The sequence below is a fragment of the Zasmidium cellare genome (genome assembly GCF_010093935.1).
Source record: "Zasmidium cellare ATCC 36951 unplaced genomic scaffold M409scaffold_36, whole genome shotgun sequence".
Lineage (NCBI taxonomy): Eukaryota > Fungi > Ascomycota > Dothideomycetes > Mycosphaerellales > Mycosphaerellaceae > Zasmidium > Zasmidium cellare.
The window spans coordinates 104,511-124,519 of NW_022986980.1; the positions used below are offsets into that span (position 1 = coordinate 104,511).

The following is a 20,009-nucleotide window of genomic DNA, read 5'->3' on the forward strand; positions in this document are numbered from 1 at the left end:
GCTGTGTTTGTATCTCGCCGAATGAAAAGTTCGAGTCTTGAGGTAAGGTTCTTTGGTCGGACCATAGTATCTCCAATGCTTGGCTCCTAAGAGTGCAGTTTTGCTTGTACTTGGCGGCATGGGCACTCATCGCCTTGCGGAGAAATCTGTCTGGAAGAGCGATTGTCGTCGTCTCCAGCGCTTCGCTCTCGACACTGCGGTCATGCTGTTATCTGGAGGCATGGATAGTGATCGTCTTGGGGAGAGAGCGGCTGGGTGAAAATATTCATCTCCATAGATTCGATGTCAACACTGCGGCTGCGCTTGTACCTGGCGGCATGGAGGATAATTTACTTTGGGAGAAAGCTGTTTGGTCCGCTTGAAAGTTTTCGAACTCCACTTGCGTGAGTGAACCAAGGTCGACAGCGCTGAATTCGTCCTTGATGATGGGAAGCTTCAGAGGGCACTCTCGCCCTGGCAGAATAAATATCACAGGTGGTGCTGTCACTCAGGTCGGCAGCCATCACACAAAACAAGTGAGCATTTCAAACACCCACATCAAACAACCATCCCCAAAACAACAAAACCGATCAAGCCACCACCACCAACACCACCAAGATGGCAGCCATCAAGCAGGAGAACGTCGACGATGGTGAGGCTCACCTCACTGAGGAAGCCCGCCAAGCGGACGAAAATCCCGCGGCCGTCGACGCTGCCCCTGCTGGTGAAGCTGGCCCAGCTGGTGCAAATGCCCCGGCTGTCGACGCTCCTCCCGCTGGCGAGGCTCACCCCCAGCGCACCACCCTGAGGCTCAGGATCACCCCGGGCTTCACCTTGAGGTTGAACCTCACCCAGCCCCCCAATCCTGCCAGGCTCGAGGCGCTGTACCGCGCGGGCTTGCTGCGCTCGCCGGTGCTCCGCATCTCGCGGCGTCGCGCGCGCCTCAACCGCCAGGCGAGGAAGGACCAGGCGCAGGTGAGTTTGACCTTCCCCTCACATTCTCATCATCATCCCCGAGACTGACCACCATACAGAACAAGTAGTCTGCCCTTCAAGAGCATGGCATCTCGGCCAAGTGCCGGGGATGCGAGCGCCAGCCAGACAGAATGGCGGCGCCAACGACCCTCACGTGAGGCCCGTCATCAAGGGACCTCATGTGCAGCAGCATAGCGACGGCGAAGGGCGTCCCTCGAGAGGCGCAATCGTGGGATTTTCGAGTTTTGAGTTTTGCAAGCGCCTGGTGGAGGTTAGTGGTACGCACCAACGATGGTAGCGTGTGGAAATGTACAACTTAGAGTTATGTGATGAATGCACCAATGTGGTTTTGCCTAACCGTCATGCCCATCCATGCCTTCTCAGCGCTCAGGTGCGCTTAGACAATGGATTTCTGGTGAGATCTCTCGGCGTCATCGTTGCCGTCGTTCTTAGTTGAGCTCATCCATCCTCACGCCTTGGACCAAGGGGCTAGGGCCGCTGTGCTTCATGGAGCGCTCAGGATTTTCTTCTTCACAATGGACAGTATCTCCGTCATATCGTGCTTGGCCGTGCCATGATCATGCCATTCGTTATACTAGAGGCAGTAGGAGATTCGGGGATTGATCGGAATGCAGGTGATGTTGAATCTTGCATCTCATAGTGCTCCATAGCGCCTCGCCAGTCTCTCTAGAATTTGCCCCTACGAAGCGATCGCGTCTCCGTTTGATAGTTGCTGGCCAAGCTGCCGACACAGCATCTCAGACTATATCGAAGGCGTGAGATTAGAGATAAATTACTCAAGACGTACATGTACCTAATCGTATGAGCGTCCTTGCGTCCTTCTGAGCGGAGCTGTGATGGCATGACAGGATCCCGACACTCATTGAGCTATGATTAACAACCCAACAAGCGATTCAGATATACAAGAGATGATGAATCAACGAATTCTTCGATCAATCTCAGTATTCGTAATAGAGGTGTGGTCGGGAACGGAAGAGAGGCCGCACACGACTCATGGAAATTTGATGGACGTGCTCGGGCCGTCTTCAACGCCTCCGGCCTCGGCTGATGATTCCGTCAGCGAGGGACCTCACTTTTGACGATGATGTGAAGCTGCATCTCGCCCAACTTTTCTCTGCCGCAGCTCTCGACATGCCCGACTTCCCTTCCTTGGCCTCGCCGGCCTTTGGTGCGGCACAGCAACCCAACGACGAGCCGCCCGTCTCCAATCTCGACCTCGACGGCGATTTCTCGTCCAGTTCCGCTGCCCCGCCGCCGTTGATCAGTCCCGCTGTCACTCCGCCGCATACCCCCTCTGCAGACGGCCAGCGACATGACAGATTACCCAAGAGCGTGCCGGCTGAGCAGGCAAATGGAGAGGAAGAGGGCGTAGCTCCAAAGCTGCTGGACACCCTGCCAGAGGTACAATGCGAAGTCAGAGCACGGATCCCGACAACAACAGGCCAAGAAATGTTTCTTCATCTATATCACAACAATGTCGATAACAAGGAGCATCTGGCGATCGTCTTTGGACCTTATATCAGGAGCAGGAGTCTTGATGCGGTGCGGCCCGGCGAAACGGAGAGAGATCGTATGATCAGAGGCGCATATACCGGAACATTGTTCCCTGGACGAACACATAGCAGATTGGACCAGATCCGTAAAGATGCTGGAGTGCCTCCTAAGCCCAATGGCAGCGCCAGTCCGCAGTCAAACACTCCTCCACCCTCTGAGTCAGGTTCTGACTTTGACAATTCGTACTCTTCATATCCTCCCGAGCTTGGCCCGCCCATGGTCCGCATACATTCAGAATGCTACACCGGAGAGACTGTGTGGTCAGCACGTTGTGATTGTGGAGAGCAATTGGACGAGGCTGCACGACTAATGTCACTGCCAGCACCTACACCAGCTGGCACTCCCCAAACAGAACATCCACATCTCAGCCTCCCCTCCTCTGGCGGAGTCATTGTCTATCTGCGACAGGAAGGGCGAGGGATTGGACTGCTTAGCAAGCTGAAGGCTTACAACCTACAAGATCTTGGACACGATACTATGGAAGCGAACATCCTTCTGCGACATCCTGGAGACGCCCGTTCTTATGGACTAGCAACTGCAATCCTCCTTGATCTTGGCGTTGGCGGAGACAGGGGTATTCGTCTTTTGACGAACAATCCTGAGAAAGTCCGGGCTGTTGAAGGTCCAAACAGGGAGGTGCGCGTGGTCGAGCGAGTGCCCATGATTCCTCTCGCGTGGAAGACCGGTGGCAAGGAAGGGATCAACAGCCCAGAGGTGGAGAAGTACATTTCGACCAAGATCGAGAAGTTCAAGCACATGTTCACGTCTTCATGAGAAGAGTCGGATCGGGGTTGACTCCGAATCTCTCAACACAAAAGGACGCTTCGGACTATCCGCAATTCGAATATCCCACCAGCCCTGACATCCGGGCGGAGCAGATCTCTTCTCTGGCATCGACAGATCCTGCTGCTCGTCCCTGGTCGCATTTCTCTCTAAACGCCTCAGAGCGTTGCATGCCTCGAGACTGGACAAGATCTCCATTGGAACGCCTCCAGCCCGAGCAAATGGACAGGTGTTGATCTGTCGCGAAAGGTATACGTCGGCCTAAATGGTGAAGTGTCAATGGTGATCACACATTTGACAAATGACCAGCTTCATCAGATCACTCAAAAACGAACAAGAAGCTCTCAAGCATGAGGAGGTCGGCGTGGGTAGTCAAAGGAACATCTCCTGGGCGTGGAGTACAAGAGTTTGACGATCCAATGCATCTGAGCAGTCATGGTATGGTCTGACGGGGCTGTACAATCTGGGTATCTAGTGTTTGTACATAGACTCGCCATTGTGGCGCTATACTCTGTACCACCGCCATTTCGAGTGGAACTCCCAATTCCATCTCTTCCAATTCCCTTTCCACGCGATGCTTCCCTGACCCTTTGCTTGTGGAATCATGGACTTTTGGTGGTGGGCATGGCAGACTCAGGTCATGCGATATCGAATAGCGCCGGGACCAATGTCACCTGCGATGGCCCGGCATGTTGGTCTGTGGTAAAGAGCGCTATCGCTCGTCGGAGCACTCTTCCCCATGAATTCGAGGCGGTAAATACCACAGCACAAAGTGGTGGAGACGAAGAAGTATCACATCAATCCACCTCTTTCATCCCCATCTCATTCAATCCTCCCTCCATTCTCCCTCCACTTCTTCACCCTTCTCTTCAAATCCCCCGCACTCCTCTGCATATAATTGATCTTCATATCCCTCGCCATCTTGCCATAATCATCCCCATACTTCCTCACGAGCTCCTCCACAAACGCCACCTCGCCCTCGGGCTGCTTCCTCTTGTACTTCGCCGCGGGTTTCCGCGCTTCTTCCTCTAGTCTCCGGACCGTCTCTGTCTTCTTGCCTTCGGAGTCGATCGATGCGGAGGGGTTGGTGTTGCCGTGCTGTTTCTTGGGGTTGAGGAGATCTGTCTCATCTTCGTCCTCCTCGTCATCGGAGGACGAATCAAGCTCATTCAACGGATCCCCCAACGGATTCGCCCTCCCACCCTCCTGCTCCACAACCCTCAAAATCGCCCCCGACACAGGATCCCTCTCAATCCGCGCCTCGCCCACCTCCAACGTCTCCCTCCTCCGCGACGAACTCGCAATATTCAACGTATCCACCTTCCTCTCCCCGCCCTCCTTCGCCTCCCTCAACACATCCGAGACGTTGCGCTCGACGCCCCCCGTGTTCTTGTTCAGCTTCGCCGTCAGGCCCAGGCGTTTGTAGTTTTGCGCGAGGGATTGCGACTTGTCCCAGGCGGTGGCGATGATAGGGTTGGTGAGGATTTTCTTTTTGGATTTGGGCTTTTGCCGGGTTTTGGAGATGCTGGAGCGGTTTTTGCGCTTTTGGAGTTCGCGGCCCATGTTTTCGTTGTGGTGTGGTGTGGGATGGGATGGGAGTGTGTGGGTGTGGTTGTTGGGTGCGATCACATGCGAGGGAATCTTTCAAATTTCTTGGACTCGCGATTTCGGAGTCGCTTGACCTTCCTTGCTGGGGAGATCGTCAGACTTCACTTCATGTTGCTCGTTCTCCTGAATGTGTTCAGTTTGTACATACACAAATACAGATTCCAATGATGCCGTCCAGAGGATCCAAGCTCGCTACCGCAGCGACATTCGTCGCATTCGCTTGTGTGGTCCTCGCTGAACTCAAGCCCAAAGTCTACGATACCAATGTTGCTTCGCTGAGCACTCAGGAGATCGAAGACCAGCTGCAGGTACGCAGGTATACCCTCCAGAAATATAATCTCAGTGCTAATAACACCTCCTAAGCAATGTCCCATCATCGAATCTCTCACGGCCCATAAACATGCCACCGAACCTGCCACCTCTTCCTACCTTCAGCAAGCCTTCCAGGTCCTCTTTCCCTTCACCTCGCCTGCTCTGAACGCCCTCATGGGCACCCTCTACATCTCCGGACCTCCCAACTTCCTCCTTGCCCTCTGCCCGCCCAACATCGACCCATCCAGCTTAAACGTCATGGTCGCGTTCGCCGTCGGAGGGCTCCTGGGCGACACGCTATTCCACCTGCTGCCGGAGATTTTTCTGGGCGAGGTGCCTGAGGGCGAGGTGAGGGCTGTGCTGGTGGAGCCGAACAAGAATCTGTTGTTGGGAGTTGCGATCATGGTGGGTTTTGTCACGTTTGTGGCTATGGACAAGGGATTGAGGATCGCGACGGGTGGGGAGGGTCATTCGCATGATCATGGGCATGGACATGAGTCGTCCAACGGGCACATCGTAGACAAGGCTTCGTCTACGGGTTCCTCTGCGAAGGGCAACGATACCCAACTCCGCCAGCGAAAGCAGGACCCCTCCAAGACGAACGTAGCCGCCGCAGCAGTCAAGGAGGACCCGAAGCCCTCCGTCAAGCTCTCCGCGTACCTCAACATCATCGCCGACTTCACGCACAACATCACCGATGGCCTCGCCATGTCCTCTTCCTTCTATGCGAGCCCTACGATCGGCGCTACGACGACGCTGGCAGTTTTCTGCCACGAGATTCCGCACGAAGTGGGAGATTTCGCTCTCCTCATTCAAGGTGGTATGAGCAAGCGGACTGCGATGGGTTTGCAGTTCGTGACTGCGCTTGGGGCTGTGCTTGGGACGGTCATTGGGATTGTGGTCCAGGAGCTGGGTGGTAATTCAGCTTCAGTGGTGGACACGGCTGTTAGTGGCAACGCTGGCATCTTCGGGACGAGCCTACAATGGGGCGACATGTTATTGCCTTTCACCGCAGGAACGTTCTTGTACGTGGGCACTGTCGGCGTCATCCCCGAGATGCTCGAGACGGGCCCGAATCGTTGGAAGGAACTGAGAAGCACTGCACTTCAATTCTTAGCCATGGCGGCCGGTGCGGGTATCATGCTTGGGTATGCTCCATTCGACCTTCAATTATCTAATGCTCATGCTAACGCTGCTCGCAGAATCTCTTGGTCTTGAGCAAATCCAAGTCCCGTTTTTCCATGCTATGCATTCAGCGGAAACAGTAGTGCGCCATTTGGACCGCGAGCTTCGGCCCAGTCTTCATACAGAAGAAGATGAATCGAGACATCTGAAGACTTTCTGTGCCCTGGTCCATCATCGTATCCACTGTATCCCGACTCCTGCGACCCCAATTGATCCTAGGCCTTGACCGTTCGATGCCGCTCGGATCCCTGATGAGGGCGATGTTAACCGAAGTTTGGCATCGCGTAGTACGTCTTGTGCTGCTCTGCGCTCTTCGCGCTCTTCTCGCTCTTCACACTTGGGGCCTTCTTAGCCTTTCTCTTCGTCTTCTGGATGACCTTCTTGAATCCCTTGCTCTTCGGCTTCGGGGTGTCCTCGACGACGTCGCTCTTCGGCTTGGGAGTCCGCTCGACGTCGATCTTCGGCTTAGGTATCTCCTCAACATCGATCGCTCGGTTCGGGGTCTCCTCCACGTCGATGATTTGGACTGGCGAGGTCTGGGTGCTCGCGTCGACCATAGTGCTTGCTTTGAACTTGGGAAGACTGGACGAACGTGGAGCCGTCTGGAAGACAACGGCGCTCATCGACGCGCTCAGATCCTCTTCGGTGCTGTACTCTCCGGCGCTGTGGTCTCCAGTACTGAACTGGGCATTGCTGTACTCTCCAGTGCCGTTTGGTTCAGTACTGTAGTATCCGAGGCTGTTCTCTCCCGTGCTGCGGCTGTAGACTGACGAGGAAGCCGAACGATTCTGTGGGAAGAAGTCGAACTCGGAGACGCTGTTGCTGTTGACGGTATCCGTCCAAGCGCTATCGCCCTCCGAAGCGGACGCCGTCGGCTGGAAGACATCGAACCGAGAAAAGTTCTTCTGGTCTGTGGGGCCGATCCAAGGCCTGTCATCGTTGGGTTCAAAACTGTACTCCGACTTCGTCGTGCTCACGAACGAAGGCTCGCGCTTGATTTCGACGCTGTCCGCAACCATGTCGTCTCCGCCCATTTCCTCTTCGATTATGTCGTCTTCGAATCGGACCCGCGTCTTGGTAGGAGTGCTCTGAATTGGTCGCTCCTGAGGATTCCAGACTGGAGGCAATGGTGGCACGTTGACTGGGTGCATACCAAGTGGGTTGAACTGCGGGCAGTTGTAGCGAATGCATGGGAAGACGCGGATATGGCCGCCGTCTACGGTCTCGTCGCCGTCGTCGAGTGGCTACAGCAAGCAGGTTAGTCATTGTTCGTATCTTGCAAAACGCTAAGTTCTTGAAGCACTTACGTTGTAGTCGGCAGCACCCGTCATGTCGTACCTAGGTATGAGAGTCAGTCTTCGTCGGTGCGGTCTTCAAGGGATCGAATGATTTACATGAATCCTCCAGGATACAGGAAGTCGTCTAGAACTTCGCCTCCGGCCTCGAGGACCATTTGCTTGCACTCCCCTTCAGCCGCCTTGTGATCGGCGGAGTTCTTCGCATGGATTTCGACCTATCCACCTTCTTAGCGTACGCGCCAGGACTTCTATGATTCAAGAGACTTACTCTGAAGGCAGCTACATCCTTCAACGGAGCCCTCGCACTACGCCGCTTCCAAAACGTCTTCTTCTCTTTCTCTGGCAGCTCAGTGCCACGTCCAGGACTCTCCTTGACGTCCTTGGTGCCAAAGACTGGCAGCGACAACATCGATCCGATCGACGGTCGGCGGCGTGTGACCACCTTGGCTGGCGAGGAGAAGATGCCGCCGGCGAAGCCTGGCGAGTGGCCCTTCTCGGCTGACTTCACCTCCTTCGCGATCTTCTTGGTGGTCTTGTCATCGAGCGGCTCGAACTGCTCTTGAATGCGCGGGGACCAGTGGCGAAGTTTTGGCGCCTGAGCGTGAGCGGCTTTCGGGATTGGCCAACTCGTGGGCCATCCGCCTGGGCTACTGCCCTGGCCTGGATCCATGGCTGAAAGAGCTGATCGGAGGTGAATGCGATGGCTGTGAAGATGGAGGTGTCAGCGTCAAAGAACGGGTGCCGAGGCGAGTCACGTTGTCGTGTGCTGTGGCGAGCAGCTGCACGGTCACGGCGGTGCGGTTGGCTGGCGGTGTCGATGGTCGCTGTTCAGTAACTCATGCGGATGAAGAATCATGCGCTGTGAGCTGCTGTTAGTGGTGTTGTCGAGCTTGGGCGCGAGCGACGTCGGCTTCAAAAGTTTGGCGCTAGCTTGCACATGACGCCAAGACGTGAAAGCGCACTCATGAGGAAGGAGCGGTAGATGCCAAGACAAAATATCGAAAAACGATTGGCGCTTCAGTGTTTCAACTTGGAGGTTACATGTTCATTTTTCAGCAATTGACGGCTATCTTGAAGTGGTAGTCGTGCTTTCCGTCTTCTGCATCATAGCGAGTTGGAAGACCGAGCCCGTTTTTAGACTCCTGTCCCGATACCCACGCGATCTTGGGTCAGCAAAGAAGTCCAACAGCACATCCGCTTCCCCAAAGCGCCCTTCTCTGGCAGCAACAAGCATTGATACGAATGACAAAGAAGAGCAATGGGGAATACAATGACAGGGAATTGTTTCAGCGCCGCCGAATGGAATCTCACACCATCTACGATTGAGACCCAGCCTGGATTCGATTCTTAGCAAGACATTCAACACCAACACCCGCCGCATCCAGACACTTTTCCCTGCCAACAGAGTTCGACCACAGAGTGCAGGACGAGACAGATGAGAACACGTGTTGATGGAGATAGATATCTTCAACAGTAACGACAAACCTTCCTCAACGTGCTCTCATTGGAGTCCCTCATTCTAGATCCACGAGCCTCGCACCACCTAAAGCAAAGAATCTAGTTTTCAGGTGGCCTACATCCTTTTGTTCTCAGGCCTCGGATGACGGCAGCTTTACAATAGCCGGCGAATGCTATCTATACCACTTCGAGGAGACTGAAAGCTTTTGGGGACTTCAGGCTCATCTGAGACCAGAAGGCGTAGCATGCAGACATTCTGGGGTCGTCCCTTTGCCTTTGTGGTGGGAAAAGACAGGTGAAGGCTTGTCCCTCGTCTTGCGAGCCGCGAAGTCTGAGGAATGGACGAGTGCAGCGTCGTCAATCATAGCGTGAACAGGTTTCAGACGAGGCGGCGTGATCAAAAGCGCAGAGGTCGTGAGGAGTTTCTGGTGCTGGATAGTGGGTATATTTGTTTGGAGTGTGAGGTTCTATTTTTGAGGAGAAAAAGGGGTGGCATGCAACGCATAGATGGACAACAGGAGGACTGCTGCTGCAAGACGAGCGAGCTATCAGGCTTGAAGCCGTCTGTCGTCGGTCGCTATTGATGGTCTCGCTCTTCGTTGTGCTTCATGTCTTTCATTTACCACATTGGTACTGGTACTGATGTACCACATCCGGGTCTACGAGCGTATAAGGTATGGAATCGCACTCCCACTCGACGGGATCCAGTGCTTCCCAAAACCCACCGAACTCACATCCATCGCAAAGAACGTAAAATCAGATTCTGATAAGCGCCTACTCACATCAAAGACTCTTCCTCCGGCGAAGCTCTGATGTCCATCGAAGAAAAGAGGGTCATCGCTGCAAGTCGAACGAAAGTATACGAAGATCTTTGACAGTGTAGCACCAGAATCACAGGATCGGGCAGTGATGGTCAGATAGGACAAAATAGAAAAAGAAACAGCAACGAATTGATCCTCGCAAAGCACACCGCATGCATGCATACGGTACGAAAATAGCATCGACTCTCTCTCGCACATCTCACGTTACACGTATGCGTTTTCTTTTTCCGAACAGCATCAACTTACCAGGCTCTCGGTACAGGTATCGTCTCATGACGTCGGAGTTTTCGGACGTGGATGATCGATCGAACGAACGGATCAAGTGGCTTCCTGTATATGAAACGCGAAACACACCCTTTTCTTTTGCTTTGGTGATGATGAGATCGTGGGCTGACTGACTGACGACATGCGACGACGATTTGCTTCGAGCCACGTAGATCGGGGTTTCGATTTCGATGCTGATACTTGGAGTGTGTCCAGTGTTTGATGATGATGACTGTGTAGGGCCTCTTACGTTGGAGATTTCGACGGCGGGTGCGGGTTCTGGGATGTAGGGGTTGGGTTTACTGCTGGAGGTGACGAAGATAGATCTTTTCTGGTGCTGCTCTTCGGAGGATGGCGGGTGATGAGGTTGGTATCTTGATTCCGGTGGTGGTGATCGTTTTGGGTGTCCGGTGTTTTGATCCCTGATCCTGTGAACGATCTTTGAGAGGTTCAAGGAGCTGGTGTCGCATGCAGCTCGGATTGGGACAGAGGCCATATTGATATCTTGAAGATGTCACTGCATGCCCCAAGTCAATGTCATAATGGGTAATGGTTGGCCGGCCTCGAGGTAGATATTGTGTGAGCTTTGGCAAATCCCTTCGTCCTAGGTTGTGATGCTTTCCAGAATGAGACGTCTATGTCCAGAGGATTTCCGATGCTTCTATATGAGTACGAGCAGTACGATGCCGAGAACAGCGGTGAAAGCGAGACCGTCTCCAAGCTCCGACTTACTTCTTGGACAGACGGCGAAGTCTTCTCGCAAGAAACCCGACATCGTCGGGCCCGACGCGACACCGACAGCTGAAATGAGTGAAAGGCAAAAAGGAAATTCATCGGTTCCCTGGTTGAAGTTGAGCCTTAAAACCCGTCCAGATCTGGTCACAAAGAGGCCTCATCCTCGTGCTGGTGAACCTTGCTGCTGCAAGCATCAAGGTGTCCGGCCGACCAACAAGCAGCGAATCGCCAAGCTGGTCGATTCGTTGGCGATGAGAGGCAGGCCTATCTGGGATAATGCGAGATGAGACGATGGAAAATGGCCGATGGAACGGGGAGGGTCCTTGTTGTGTGGGCGTGTGCCGACATTATGCCAGACGATTGATGACGATGAGAGTCTTGAATGTGTTGGAGATGTCTCAACACGGACGCGCGATTGACGAGGTGATGGAGAAGAGGGCTCTGGATCGTGCGTGCTCAGGCCATGTGACGGGACCATGATGGCACAAGCTGCTGCAGTGATACCGTCGCAGTGAGGTGGACAGGGAGGTGTTGTTGTCACAGGACGTTTATGCAGTCGCTGGTACGTACCCAGGGTCTGACATCTGCCCTCTCCGCATCTCGCAAGACATCTGCGGCCGTTGCAGCTAGAAGACTTCGGCTCCTGTTAGCTTACCGTCTGCCGTTGCACGCCTCCGCGGTTGGCGATTCCCCTTTGTACAGATCTGTCTCGGGAAAAGATAATGGAAAATTCGAGATCAGATACACAATTCTTCGTGTGACGATCTGCTTTCTGCTGGGACTGGGCGACAGAGGTATGGTCGAGCAAGATTCATGGCCTGCTTATGATGGGACACCCCGGCCGTCGTAGCACTGCAAGCAGACAGCAGCACGCGAACCAGCATATGACCGCTGTGTGCTGCGTATTGTAGCTGGGAGCTTTTCCTCGTTGAGAAATGACAGCGGCTGGTTGCAGGGCATAGCGAATGCAAAGCGGGTCGTGCTTCGGCCGTACTTCACACGTGTTCCAAAACTCGACGTGCGACCACGACAACACCAGAGCCAGCGATGGAGCAGGAGATGACTGCGACTGTACCACCTTTCCTCTCCCAACGCAAGCGACAGCCAGATAGATGAGCGTGGGCAGAAGTGCAGAGTCTGCAGGGAGGGCACGAAATGGACAGCACAAGAGTCGATCAGATCGCGCATCGGGATCCTGTTGAGCGAGTCAGCGAATCAGCGGACGCAATCGCATCAACCCCGGCAATCTCGACGGATCTCCCCGGAAACCCTGCGTCAATGAGATGGCCGCCGGCTCGCACAAGTGTCCGAGTGTCGTCGGCGCCTTGCTGGAAGAGGCGAGTGCCGTCGCTGTAGCGTGGCGGATATGGAGCATGTGCACGCGATCCAGAGCATCAGGAATCGACACCACGATCGGGCGCACCACCCGCCACCGCGCCCTCTCCAAGTGGCAGGCACCGGCAGATGCGCTGCCAATTTAGCGAGCGTCGGTCTGCGAGGCCAAGATTATGCAGTACCAACCCAATGTTATGCAGGCGTGGCGACACGAAAACAGAGAGGTGCAGACAGACTCGCGACAACACCCGCGCAGCGACCATTCGAGCCCGTTCGCATCACCGCAGCGCCGAGGAGCAGGAGCGGATACGACGATTCTGCAGCGATTGCGTACCTGGCGCCATGCTGCCTTTTTGACAGGCCAGCAATCCCCGTACCCTGCCCGCATGTCGAGTGCGCGGCGGCCGGCGGCACCTTGCGATTGGATTGGTCAAGGTTTGGATCTCATCAAGATCGCCTTTCCACGCGCTAGCAGACGTCTGCGCGGATTCTGTGCGTGCTCGTCACGCTCGTGTCGTGCTGGCGGCATGACTCTGGCTGAGCGGAGGTGCTGCTGCAGGGAAACACGACTTCATCAGCCCGTCGCTGACCTGATATCCTCCGACGTCGCGTGGACAGACGGTGTTGGGTGGGAGGTTGGTGGCCGCGAGCAAAGGAGGGCGCCAGGCGAGCTAGGATCGATCGGCAACCAACACCTGCCTCGTGGAAGATAGCACCACCGAATTCTGCGCCCGTCCGTCGTGCTGCTGAATCCTGCTGAGCGTCAGCCCCGACGACCACGCTGCGATGCCGCGCAGTCCACTCGCGCAGTCGCTGCTATTCGTCGTCGTCGCGGTGGTGCTGACCATGCGGCACTCGGTTATCGAGCTGGCCCTGCTGCTGCTGCTGGGAGGTGGCATGTCTTCTTCTGCGCGGCCGGCGTCGCTAGCTGCTGCGTCGAGGCACTAGGTCATCGTACACCTTGATCCTTGCCGCCAGCCGATCTTCGATTTGTTTCGGAGCGCCCCTCTTAATCTCGACGCACCACACGCTCCTCTGCTTCTCGATGCTTTCGATCTCTCTCTGCTGCTGCTGCCGCTGCTTACTACTCACCACCGGTGCGCTCCCGAGCCCACGATTCTTGTTGTTTTCTGCCGTACCACCCTCTCTTTCTCCCGCCCACACGCCTGCCCAGCGGCCTGCCGACCTGTGCACCGCTCAACGCCGCCGTCGTCTGTGCTTGCCGTGGCTCAGGGACCGACCGAAAACCGCCTGAACCAGCCCGGTGCGCCGCGTTTGGATCGCGCGCCCTCCCCTCCCACCGTGGTCCTCTTCCTTGACCACCCTGCGGCAAACCCACGCCAAACGGCAGAGATTGCCGCTGCCCACGACACCGCCAGCCCTGCCCTCCTCCTCGCTGCAGGCATTCCTCGACCCGCTGCATCTTCAATCTCGTCGATACGCTCCACCGCGCCATCCTGGACGCCGCGAACCCGCCCCGATTCGGCTGCCGTCCACTGGACATCGTGATCTTTCCTTTCCCTTCTTGCTGCTACCATCGCCGCCGTACATAGTCGCCCTGTCGACACCCGATCTACCTGCCTTGCACGATGGATGCCACAAACCGACGGTACGTGAGCGGTCTTGTAGACGACGTTGTCTTATTGCTTTGCCTCGACCCCGAATTGTGACAATGACGCTGACATATCTCCCCTTCAGACCTCAATTGCCCGCCCTGAGCTATTTGGACGTGGACAAGGTCAAGCGAGAAGAAGAAGCTGCCTACCAAACCCGAAATACAGGCACGCCGCAAAGTTTGTCCACCAGCGCTGGTGCCAGCCCGACCTATCACTACCCACCTGGTCCTCCGCCGCCTTATAGCCATGCCCACCGCCCACCACCGCCAGCACAACACACAAACACCTGGGCGAATAGTCATGCCGCCGCGCACACCCCGCCTGAGTCACGACGGACCAGCGAAGACGAGAAAGATGGTGCCAAACAGACAACGAGACAATCACTCCCCTCCATCTCAGAGGCCCTAGGCGTGGACAGTCAAACTGCATTCGCATCTGCCCCACCGCCACCGTCATCTTTACAATCTACACATCTACCACATCCACAATCTACGGCACCCGCATCGCCATCTCCCACCGCGAGGCGATCATACCCCATGGAACCACCGCAAGCACCGCCTAGCTCATTCTCCACGAGCAACAGCTATTTCTCGCAATATCGATCTGAACAAACGCAACCACCTCAGCCAACGCCACCGGAACCAGCACGCACTCCTGCAGCATATCCGCCGGTTCACGAGACGAAACCACTCCATCTTCAAACTTCCCAGCCGGCATCTCGTCCGGCCCCGACATCCATCTACGCTCGTGCTCCAGAACCTCCAACATCATACGAGCATGCGTCCTCACAACAACCTGCTGGGTCCATGGCACCTCCCAGCAGCTTTGCCTACGGATACACTCCCTACCCATCTCGATACGCCAACCCAACGCCACCTGCCAGCAACGCATCTGGACCGATTTACCAACCGTCGACCACTTATGGTGCTCCTCACGCAGGTACTGGGAGTTGGAAATCGGAAAATGCATCGCGATATGAGGATCGCTCGGCTGGTCAGGCAGCCTACGGCGATAATGTCAAGCGACATCTGGATTTCTACGATCTGGAGGCAGCATTGAATGAAGTACGTCGTGAATCAAGCGTGGACAATATAGCGTACTGACTTGCCATAGATCGCCACCACTAGTGGAATTCTCAGCGACTTTTCTCGTCGATATGGAGACCGAATGCATCAAACTCAGCGCTCTGGAGCGTCCATTTCCACTTTGCCCAGTATGGTGGAAGTCGACGATATGATTTCCAAATCACGCGTGCAAACAGAGTCACTTGGGAAGATACGCGAAGTTATCCTGGCGCAACAAGCTGTTTACGAACAGCAAGCGGCTGATCAGCGTAACCAACACAAGGCCTTCAGCGAAGCGCCTCAACCTCCACCTCCCGAGCAGCATCTCCAAGAAGTCGACGACAAGCAGCAGACTGGATTCGCCGGAGTCGACACAAAGAAGCGCAGAGGCCGTGCCGCTCCACCAGGTCGTTGCCACAGCTGCAACCGCGCTGAAACGCCGGAATGGCGACGTGGTCCAGACGGAGCAAGAACTCTGTGCAATGCATGTGGCTTGCACTACGCCAAGCTCACACGCAAGAACAACGGGGCAAACAAAAATGCCGCCGTTGGCAGTTCGAACCTGCGTCCGAAGGAGTAAATCACCCGATACCTCTCGACACGTGCCACGACATTCTTTCGCCAAAATTTACTTTCTACGATTTCCGTTCTGGAGCATTGATTTGCTGCGAAATTTTGCATGCCTTTCAGCGATACCCATGGCGCTTCGGCCTTTTTAGAGGTCCATACAACGGAGAGTATGCTGGCGAGCTCTCCGTGCGACGACGAAAAGTTACCCATCCAGCGTTATCAGACGCTACGAATTGTACATGGCCCGGCACATGATGTCCTGCGCATGCGGCCTTGGTGTTTTTCGATTACCCTGTCATTGGCGGCCTGACGACACGACCGCCGCGGGCTCCTTTTACGATTGCTGTGCTGTGCTATGTGTGGGTGTGGCTGGGATTTGAGGCGTTTACATGATATTTCGGCATGGTTATACCACGTTGGGTCTTTCAGGACCCAATCAGCATGGACATGGGCGTTTATATTTTCACTTTGTTTTGAGAGGGACATGGGAGGGCAAAGAAGGAGGATTGCGTCAGCACGGCGTGTAGTATGTCTGAGGCGCGCGGGCCATACGAAAATGCGTGGTCAAATGTGGCAGCATTTCTTGTGCGGCGGCCGGCGCTTCCATGCGGGAAAATTATGACGAGTGGTGTACATAGACTGTGTGCGAGAGAGTGAAAAGAGAGAAGAAATGGCCAGACTCTTTTCCGAGCAATACGATCAACAATCGCTGCCCAAGGTGACACTACATTGACGCCACTTATGATGGAGTGATGAAATTAGGTGAGCGAGCAGTGAAAGATCGACGGGCACACAGGACGGAGGAGGAGCTGGCTGCAATTGCCGTTTTTTGTCTGATTGACAGGTTGGTGGGACATGTGTTTGTGTGCTTGTGAGGTTGCTTTTGAGACGGGCACGACTGATTGATTGAGGGGGATCTTGTGGGGCGGTGAGATGCGGGAGGGAGCGAGGGCGAGTGATCATGATCAGAGGGGAGTGTTCCCGCACATCTTGGATGCGGTTGTTGTTGTTGTGCGAGTTGGCAAAGGCAAAGTACTCTATGTACGTGTGCGACGCGAGAGGATCAGATGGGTAGCGGGGTTGGGGTGTGTAGGACGTAGAGATTGGATGTCATGCTATAGGGTCTGGTAGAGAACTTGGAAGATAGTGCAATTAACATGTGAAGGGAGAGTCGAGGTGAAGTCGGGTGAAAGTCAAAACCCGGTCGCGACCCAAGCGAATTCGGATGACAATGGCATCATGGTTTGTAATCCGACATCAGAGCAGAGTGGTTCGCAATTGAGTTTTTCACGCGCTTTGAATGTTTAGGCGGGCAATCATTGACATAGAAGTTAATGACAATACTACCCTTCAAGGCCTCGTCGATGCCTCTATCCAGCAAACCTCCGCCCACCGTTCAATTCCTACCCGTGAGAATTGAGGATTTCCAATTTGCCCGCTTGAAGCTTCCACATCTCGAACCCCACCTCACGTCCCCTCCACTACGCGAGACGCTCGAGAAATTATTCTTATTACTACATGCATGCATGCACACCATGCCGCGATAAGGAAGACGAATTTCTCATCAGCACGTCAGAAGGGCGCGCGCCGCGCTAGTGGCTTGGTTTACAATTCCACAACAAGAGTTCTGGTTCTTCGTGAAGAGTCGGGTCTTGCTCTGCTGCTGCTCTTGTGCGGGAGGAGCGAGAAGCAGAAGACATACTGCGGCCTGGGCACATATATGCGAAGGTGGTAGCACAAGGCTTTGCCGAGAAGAGAAGCTGCAGGAGCTGCAGTTGCAGTTGCAGAGATGGGGTTACTGTACGCGATACATCCCTCTCCCTATTTCTCGTGGGAGCCTTTGAGGATTGATGTCTGAAATTTTGCAGAGCTGTCGGCACGCCGCTGGATTGGCCCGAGGCGAAGAAAGTCGCAGACCATGTTAGAGAATGGGGGATCGAGGTACGATCATCATCTCGAACGAGGTTGTGAATAGTTGTTTAGCTGACGATGGTGGATTCCCAGCAACTCCTCGCCATCTGGAACCGCGCCAAAGGCAAAGAGCGAGACGCGCTTCTGTGGGGAGATGAGGTATGGTAAGCGCTGCGCTGGTCGGAGGGAATGATTGGTGCTGACTTTGGGTTTCTAGATTGAATACCTGGTCGTGTCGTTTGATAATAAGAAGAAGGAGGTCAAGCTTTCGCTGAGACAGGCGGATATTCTGGAGGCGTTGGCGAGCGATGCCGAGCTGTTGAAGCAGGGCGGTGGGGTGCCGGATTTGGCGAGGGGAGAGGCGAAGTATGTTTGGATGGTGGTAGGTTGGGTTTTGGGGGTTTTGGCTAATGTGTTGGTTAGGTCTGCACGGTCTGCGCCGACTTTTCATCCGGAGTTTGGGAGGTTCATGCTTGAGGCTACGCCTGGACGGCCTTGGGGGATTGGGTTTAAGGACTTACTTGATGTGGAGCAGGACATGAAGTGGAGGTGAGTCGAGCTCAGATGATGTTTGAAGGAGTCGACACTGACGGACCAAGACGACAAATCGCAAAGGACCACATCTTCGAGTGTGAGTATCCAGTCACCTTGACGACGTTCCCCATGCTGGGCGACCGGAAATCTATCACTCCCTTCTACGAGCCTTCCGGCCCAAAGCTTCGATCTCAGTTTGTGCCAGACGAGATTGCAAATCCACATATTCGCTTTCCGACGCTTGCTGCCAACATACGGTGGCGAAGAGGACGGAAAGTGGAACTGAATGTTCCCGTCTTCCATGACGAGAACACGCCCAAGCCCTGGAAAGATCCCACCGTCAACTACGACCTTTACAACTGGCCGGAGGATGACGATGTTCGAAATGGAGCCGCCAAGGACGACTATATCTACATGGATGCCATGGCGTTTGGCATGGGCTCATGCTGCCTGCAGATCACATTTCAAGCTACTAACATTGCTGAGGGAAGGAAGATGTACGATCAGCTTTCTCCGCTGGGGCCGATTTTGCTCGCATTGACAGCCGCAACGCCTATCTACAAAGGCTTCCTTGCAGACACGGATGTACGATGGAATCAGATCAGTGCTGCTGTTGACGATCGGACTCCTGAGGAATTGGGTGAGAAGCCGCTCAAGCATGACCGTTGGCGGATACCGAAGTCGAGATATGCTAGCAACAGCACGTACATCTCGCAAGACCCTCGTCTGCGGCCGGAATATCTCGATCCAGATCTTGTGGTAGACGAGAAGCTGAAGGCGCGGTTGGTTGAGGGCGGCATGGACGACATTCTGGCTACGCACTTTGCACACCTGTTCATCCGAGATCCTATCGTTGTGTTCGCCGAGGACTTGAAGGAGTTGGACTTGGACAAGACCGATCACTTTGAAAACCTGCAAAGCACCAACTGGCAACATATGCGCTTCAAGCCACCTCCTCCAGGAAACGATATTGGCTGGCGAGTTGAAGTACGACCGATGGAGATCCAGATCACCGACTTTGAGAACGCGGCGTTCTCAGTCTTCGTCGTGCTCATCACTCGCGCCATCCTCAGCTTCGACCTCAACTTCTATCTCCCCATCCCACGAACGACCGAAAACATGGAGACTGCGCACAAGAGAGATGCAGTGCTGAACGACAAGTTTTACTTTCGAAAAGACCCACTACCAAGACGTTCGGCAAGGACGAACGGAACAGCGTCACCACGCTCAGGCCCGAACACTCCCCAGCCTAGCAGACCGCACACGCCTGGCCCCGTCGAAGACGAATACGAACTCATGACCGTCGACGAAATCATCAACGGCAAACGAAACGGCGGCTTCCCTGGCCTCATCCCTCTCGTCGAATCGTACCTCGATAGCGTCAACGTCGACGTCGAGACGAGATGCGAGCTCGCCCAGTACCTCGCCCTGATCCGAGGCCGAGCGAACGGGGAATTGTGGACGGCGGCGAAGTGGATTCGACATTTTGTGAGGGAGCATCCTGAATATCAAAAGGATAGCGTGGTTACGGATGGAATGGCTTTTGATTTGGTCAAGGCGGCGGAGAGGATTACGGTGCATGAGGGGAGGGATGGGTTTGCGAGGCAGATGTTGGGGAGGTGTCGGGAGGGGTGAAGGATGATGCTGTTTGAGGTAACGGCAGGAGAGTTGAACTTGATGATAGAGAGGTATAGTTTGAATCATGAAGACTTTGAATATGGCCCCCTTCTCCAAGGTGTGGTGCAGGTGGGAGGTGAAGTCAGGGGTGTTGGCGATTGAGTTTGAACTCAATCTTGTGGCGTTCCTTCCCATGAGACGGTTCTCTCAACTCATGCATCCTAATCGACTAGAACTGGACGGCCTCATCACTAGCACGGTCAGCATTCTTCATCTGCGGCAACACGCTATTCACCTCCACCGGCACACATTGGACAGCATCTCATTTGCTGGATTCATTCAACGAGGCCACGAATACATCACATTCAA

The 20,009-nt window shown here is 54.7% G+C and overlaps 8 protein-coding genes across 8 annotated transcripts; 5 read left to right on the forward strand and 3 right to left on the reverse strand.

Annotated features, from left to right (window-relative positions):
* Positions 1-597: 597 nt before the first annotated feature.
* On the forward strand, positions 598-1,411 carry M409DRAFT_58367 (uncharacterized protein; the record flags this gene model as incomplete). The annotated part of the gene is made up of 3 exons (XM_033813893.1): positions 598-958; positions 1,014-1,225; positions 1,346-1,411. 3 exons carry the CDS (start codon positions 598-600, stop codon positions 1,409-1,411), a joined length of 639 nt encoding a protein of 212 aa, XP_033663142.1.
* A 695-nt stretch (positions 1,412-2,106) lies between these two features.
* M409DRAFT_27258 (uncharacterized protein) lies at positions 2,107-3,303 on the forward strand (the record flags this gene model as incomplete). The annotated part of the gene is made up of 1 exon (XM_033808491.1): positions 2,107-3,303. One exon carries the CDS (start codon positions 2,107-2,109, stop codon positions 3,301-3,303), a length of 1,197 nt encoding a protein of 398 aa, XP_033663143.1.
* Positions 3,304-4,134: 831 nt separating this feature from the next.
* On the reverse strand, positions 4,135-4,875 carry M409DRAFT_27259 (uncharacterized protein; the record flags this gene model as incomplete). The annotated part of the gene is made up of 1 exon (XM_033808492.1): positions 4,135-4,875. One exon carries the CDS (start codon positions 4,873-4,875, stop codon positions 4,135-4,137), a length of 741 nt encoding a protein of 246 aa, XP_033663144.1.
* A 212-nt stretch (positions 4,876-5,087) lies between these two features.
* Positions 5,088-6,450, forward strand: M409DRAFT_69183 (uncharacterized protein; the record flags this gene model as incomplete). Its single annotated transcript, XM_033818170.1, has 3 exons — positions 5,088-5,228; positions 5,284-6,380; positions 6,435-6,450. 3 exons carry the CDS (start codon positions 5,088-5,090, stop codon positions 6,448-6,450), a joined length of 1,254 nt encoding a protein of 417 aa, XP_033663145.1.
* A 230-nt stretch (positions 6,451-6,680) lies between these two features.
* M409DRAFT_27261 (uncharacterized protein) lies at positions 6,681-8,385 on the reverse strand (the record flags this gene model as incomplete). The annotated part of the gene is made up of 4 exons (XM_033808493.1): positions 6,681-7,661; positions 7,725-7,755; positions 7,812-7,930; positions 7,984-8,385. 4 exons carry the CDS (start codon positions 8,383-8,385, stop codon positions 6,681-6,683), a joined length of 1,533 nt encoding a protein of 510 aa, XP_033663146.1.
* Positions 8,386-9,951: 1,566 nt separating this feature from the next.
* M409DRAFT_58370 (uncharacterized protein) lies at positions 9,952-10,754 on the reverse strand (the record flags this gene model as incomplete). Its single annotated transcript, XM_033813894.1, has 2 exons — positions 9,952-10,042; positions 10,198-10,754. 2 exons carry the CDS (start codon positions 10,752-10,754, stop codon positions 9,952-9,954), a joined length of 648 nt encoding a protein of 215 aa, XP_033663147.1.
* A 3,163-nt stretch (positions 10,755-13,917) lies between these two features.
* M409DRAFT_58371 (uncharacterized protein) lies at positions 13,918-15,588 on the forward strand (the record flags this gene model as incomplete). Its single annotated transcript, XM_033813895.1, has 3 exons — positions 13,918-13,937; positions 14,027-15,008; positions 15,058-15,588. The coding sequence occupies 3 exons, from the start codon at positions 13,918-13,920 to the stop codon at positions 15,586-15,588; spliced, it is 1,533 nt and encodes a 510-aa protein (XP_033663148.1).
* Positions 15,589-17,367: 1,779 nt separating this feature from the next.
* Positions 17,368-19,658, forward strand: M409DRAFT_27263 (uncharacterized protein; the record flags this gene model as incomplete). The annotated part of the gene is made up of 6 exons (XM_033808494.1): positions 17,368-17,378; positions 17,447-17,519; positions 17,583-17,648; positions 17,707-17,855; positions 17,913-18,038; positions 18,089-19,658. The coding sequence occupies 6 exons, from the start codon at positions 17,368-17,370 to the stop codon at positions 19,656-19,658; spliced, it is 1,995 nt and encodes a 664-aa protein (XP_033663149.1).
* Between the last annotated feature and the right edge of the window lie 351 nt (positions 19,659-20,009).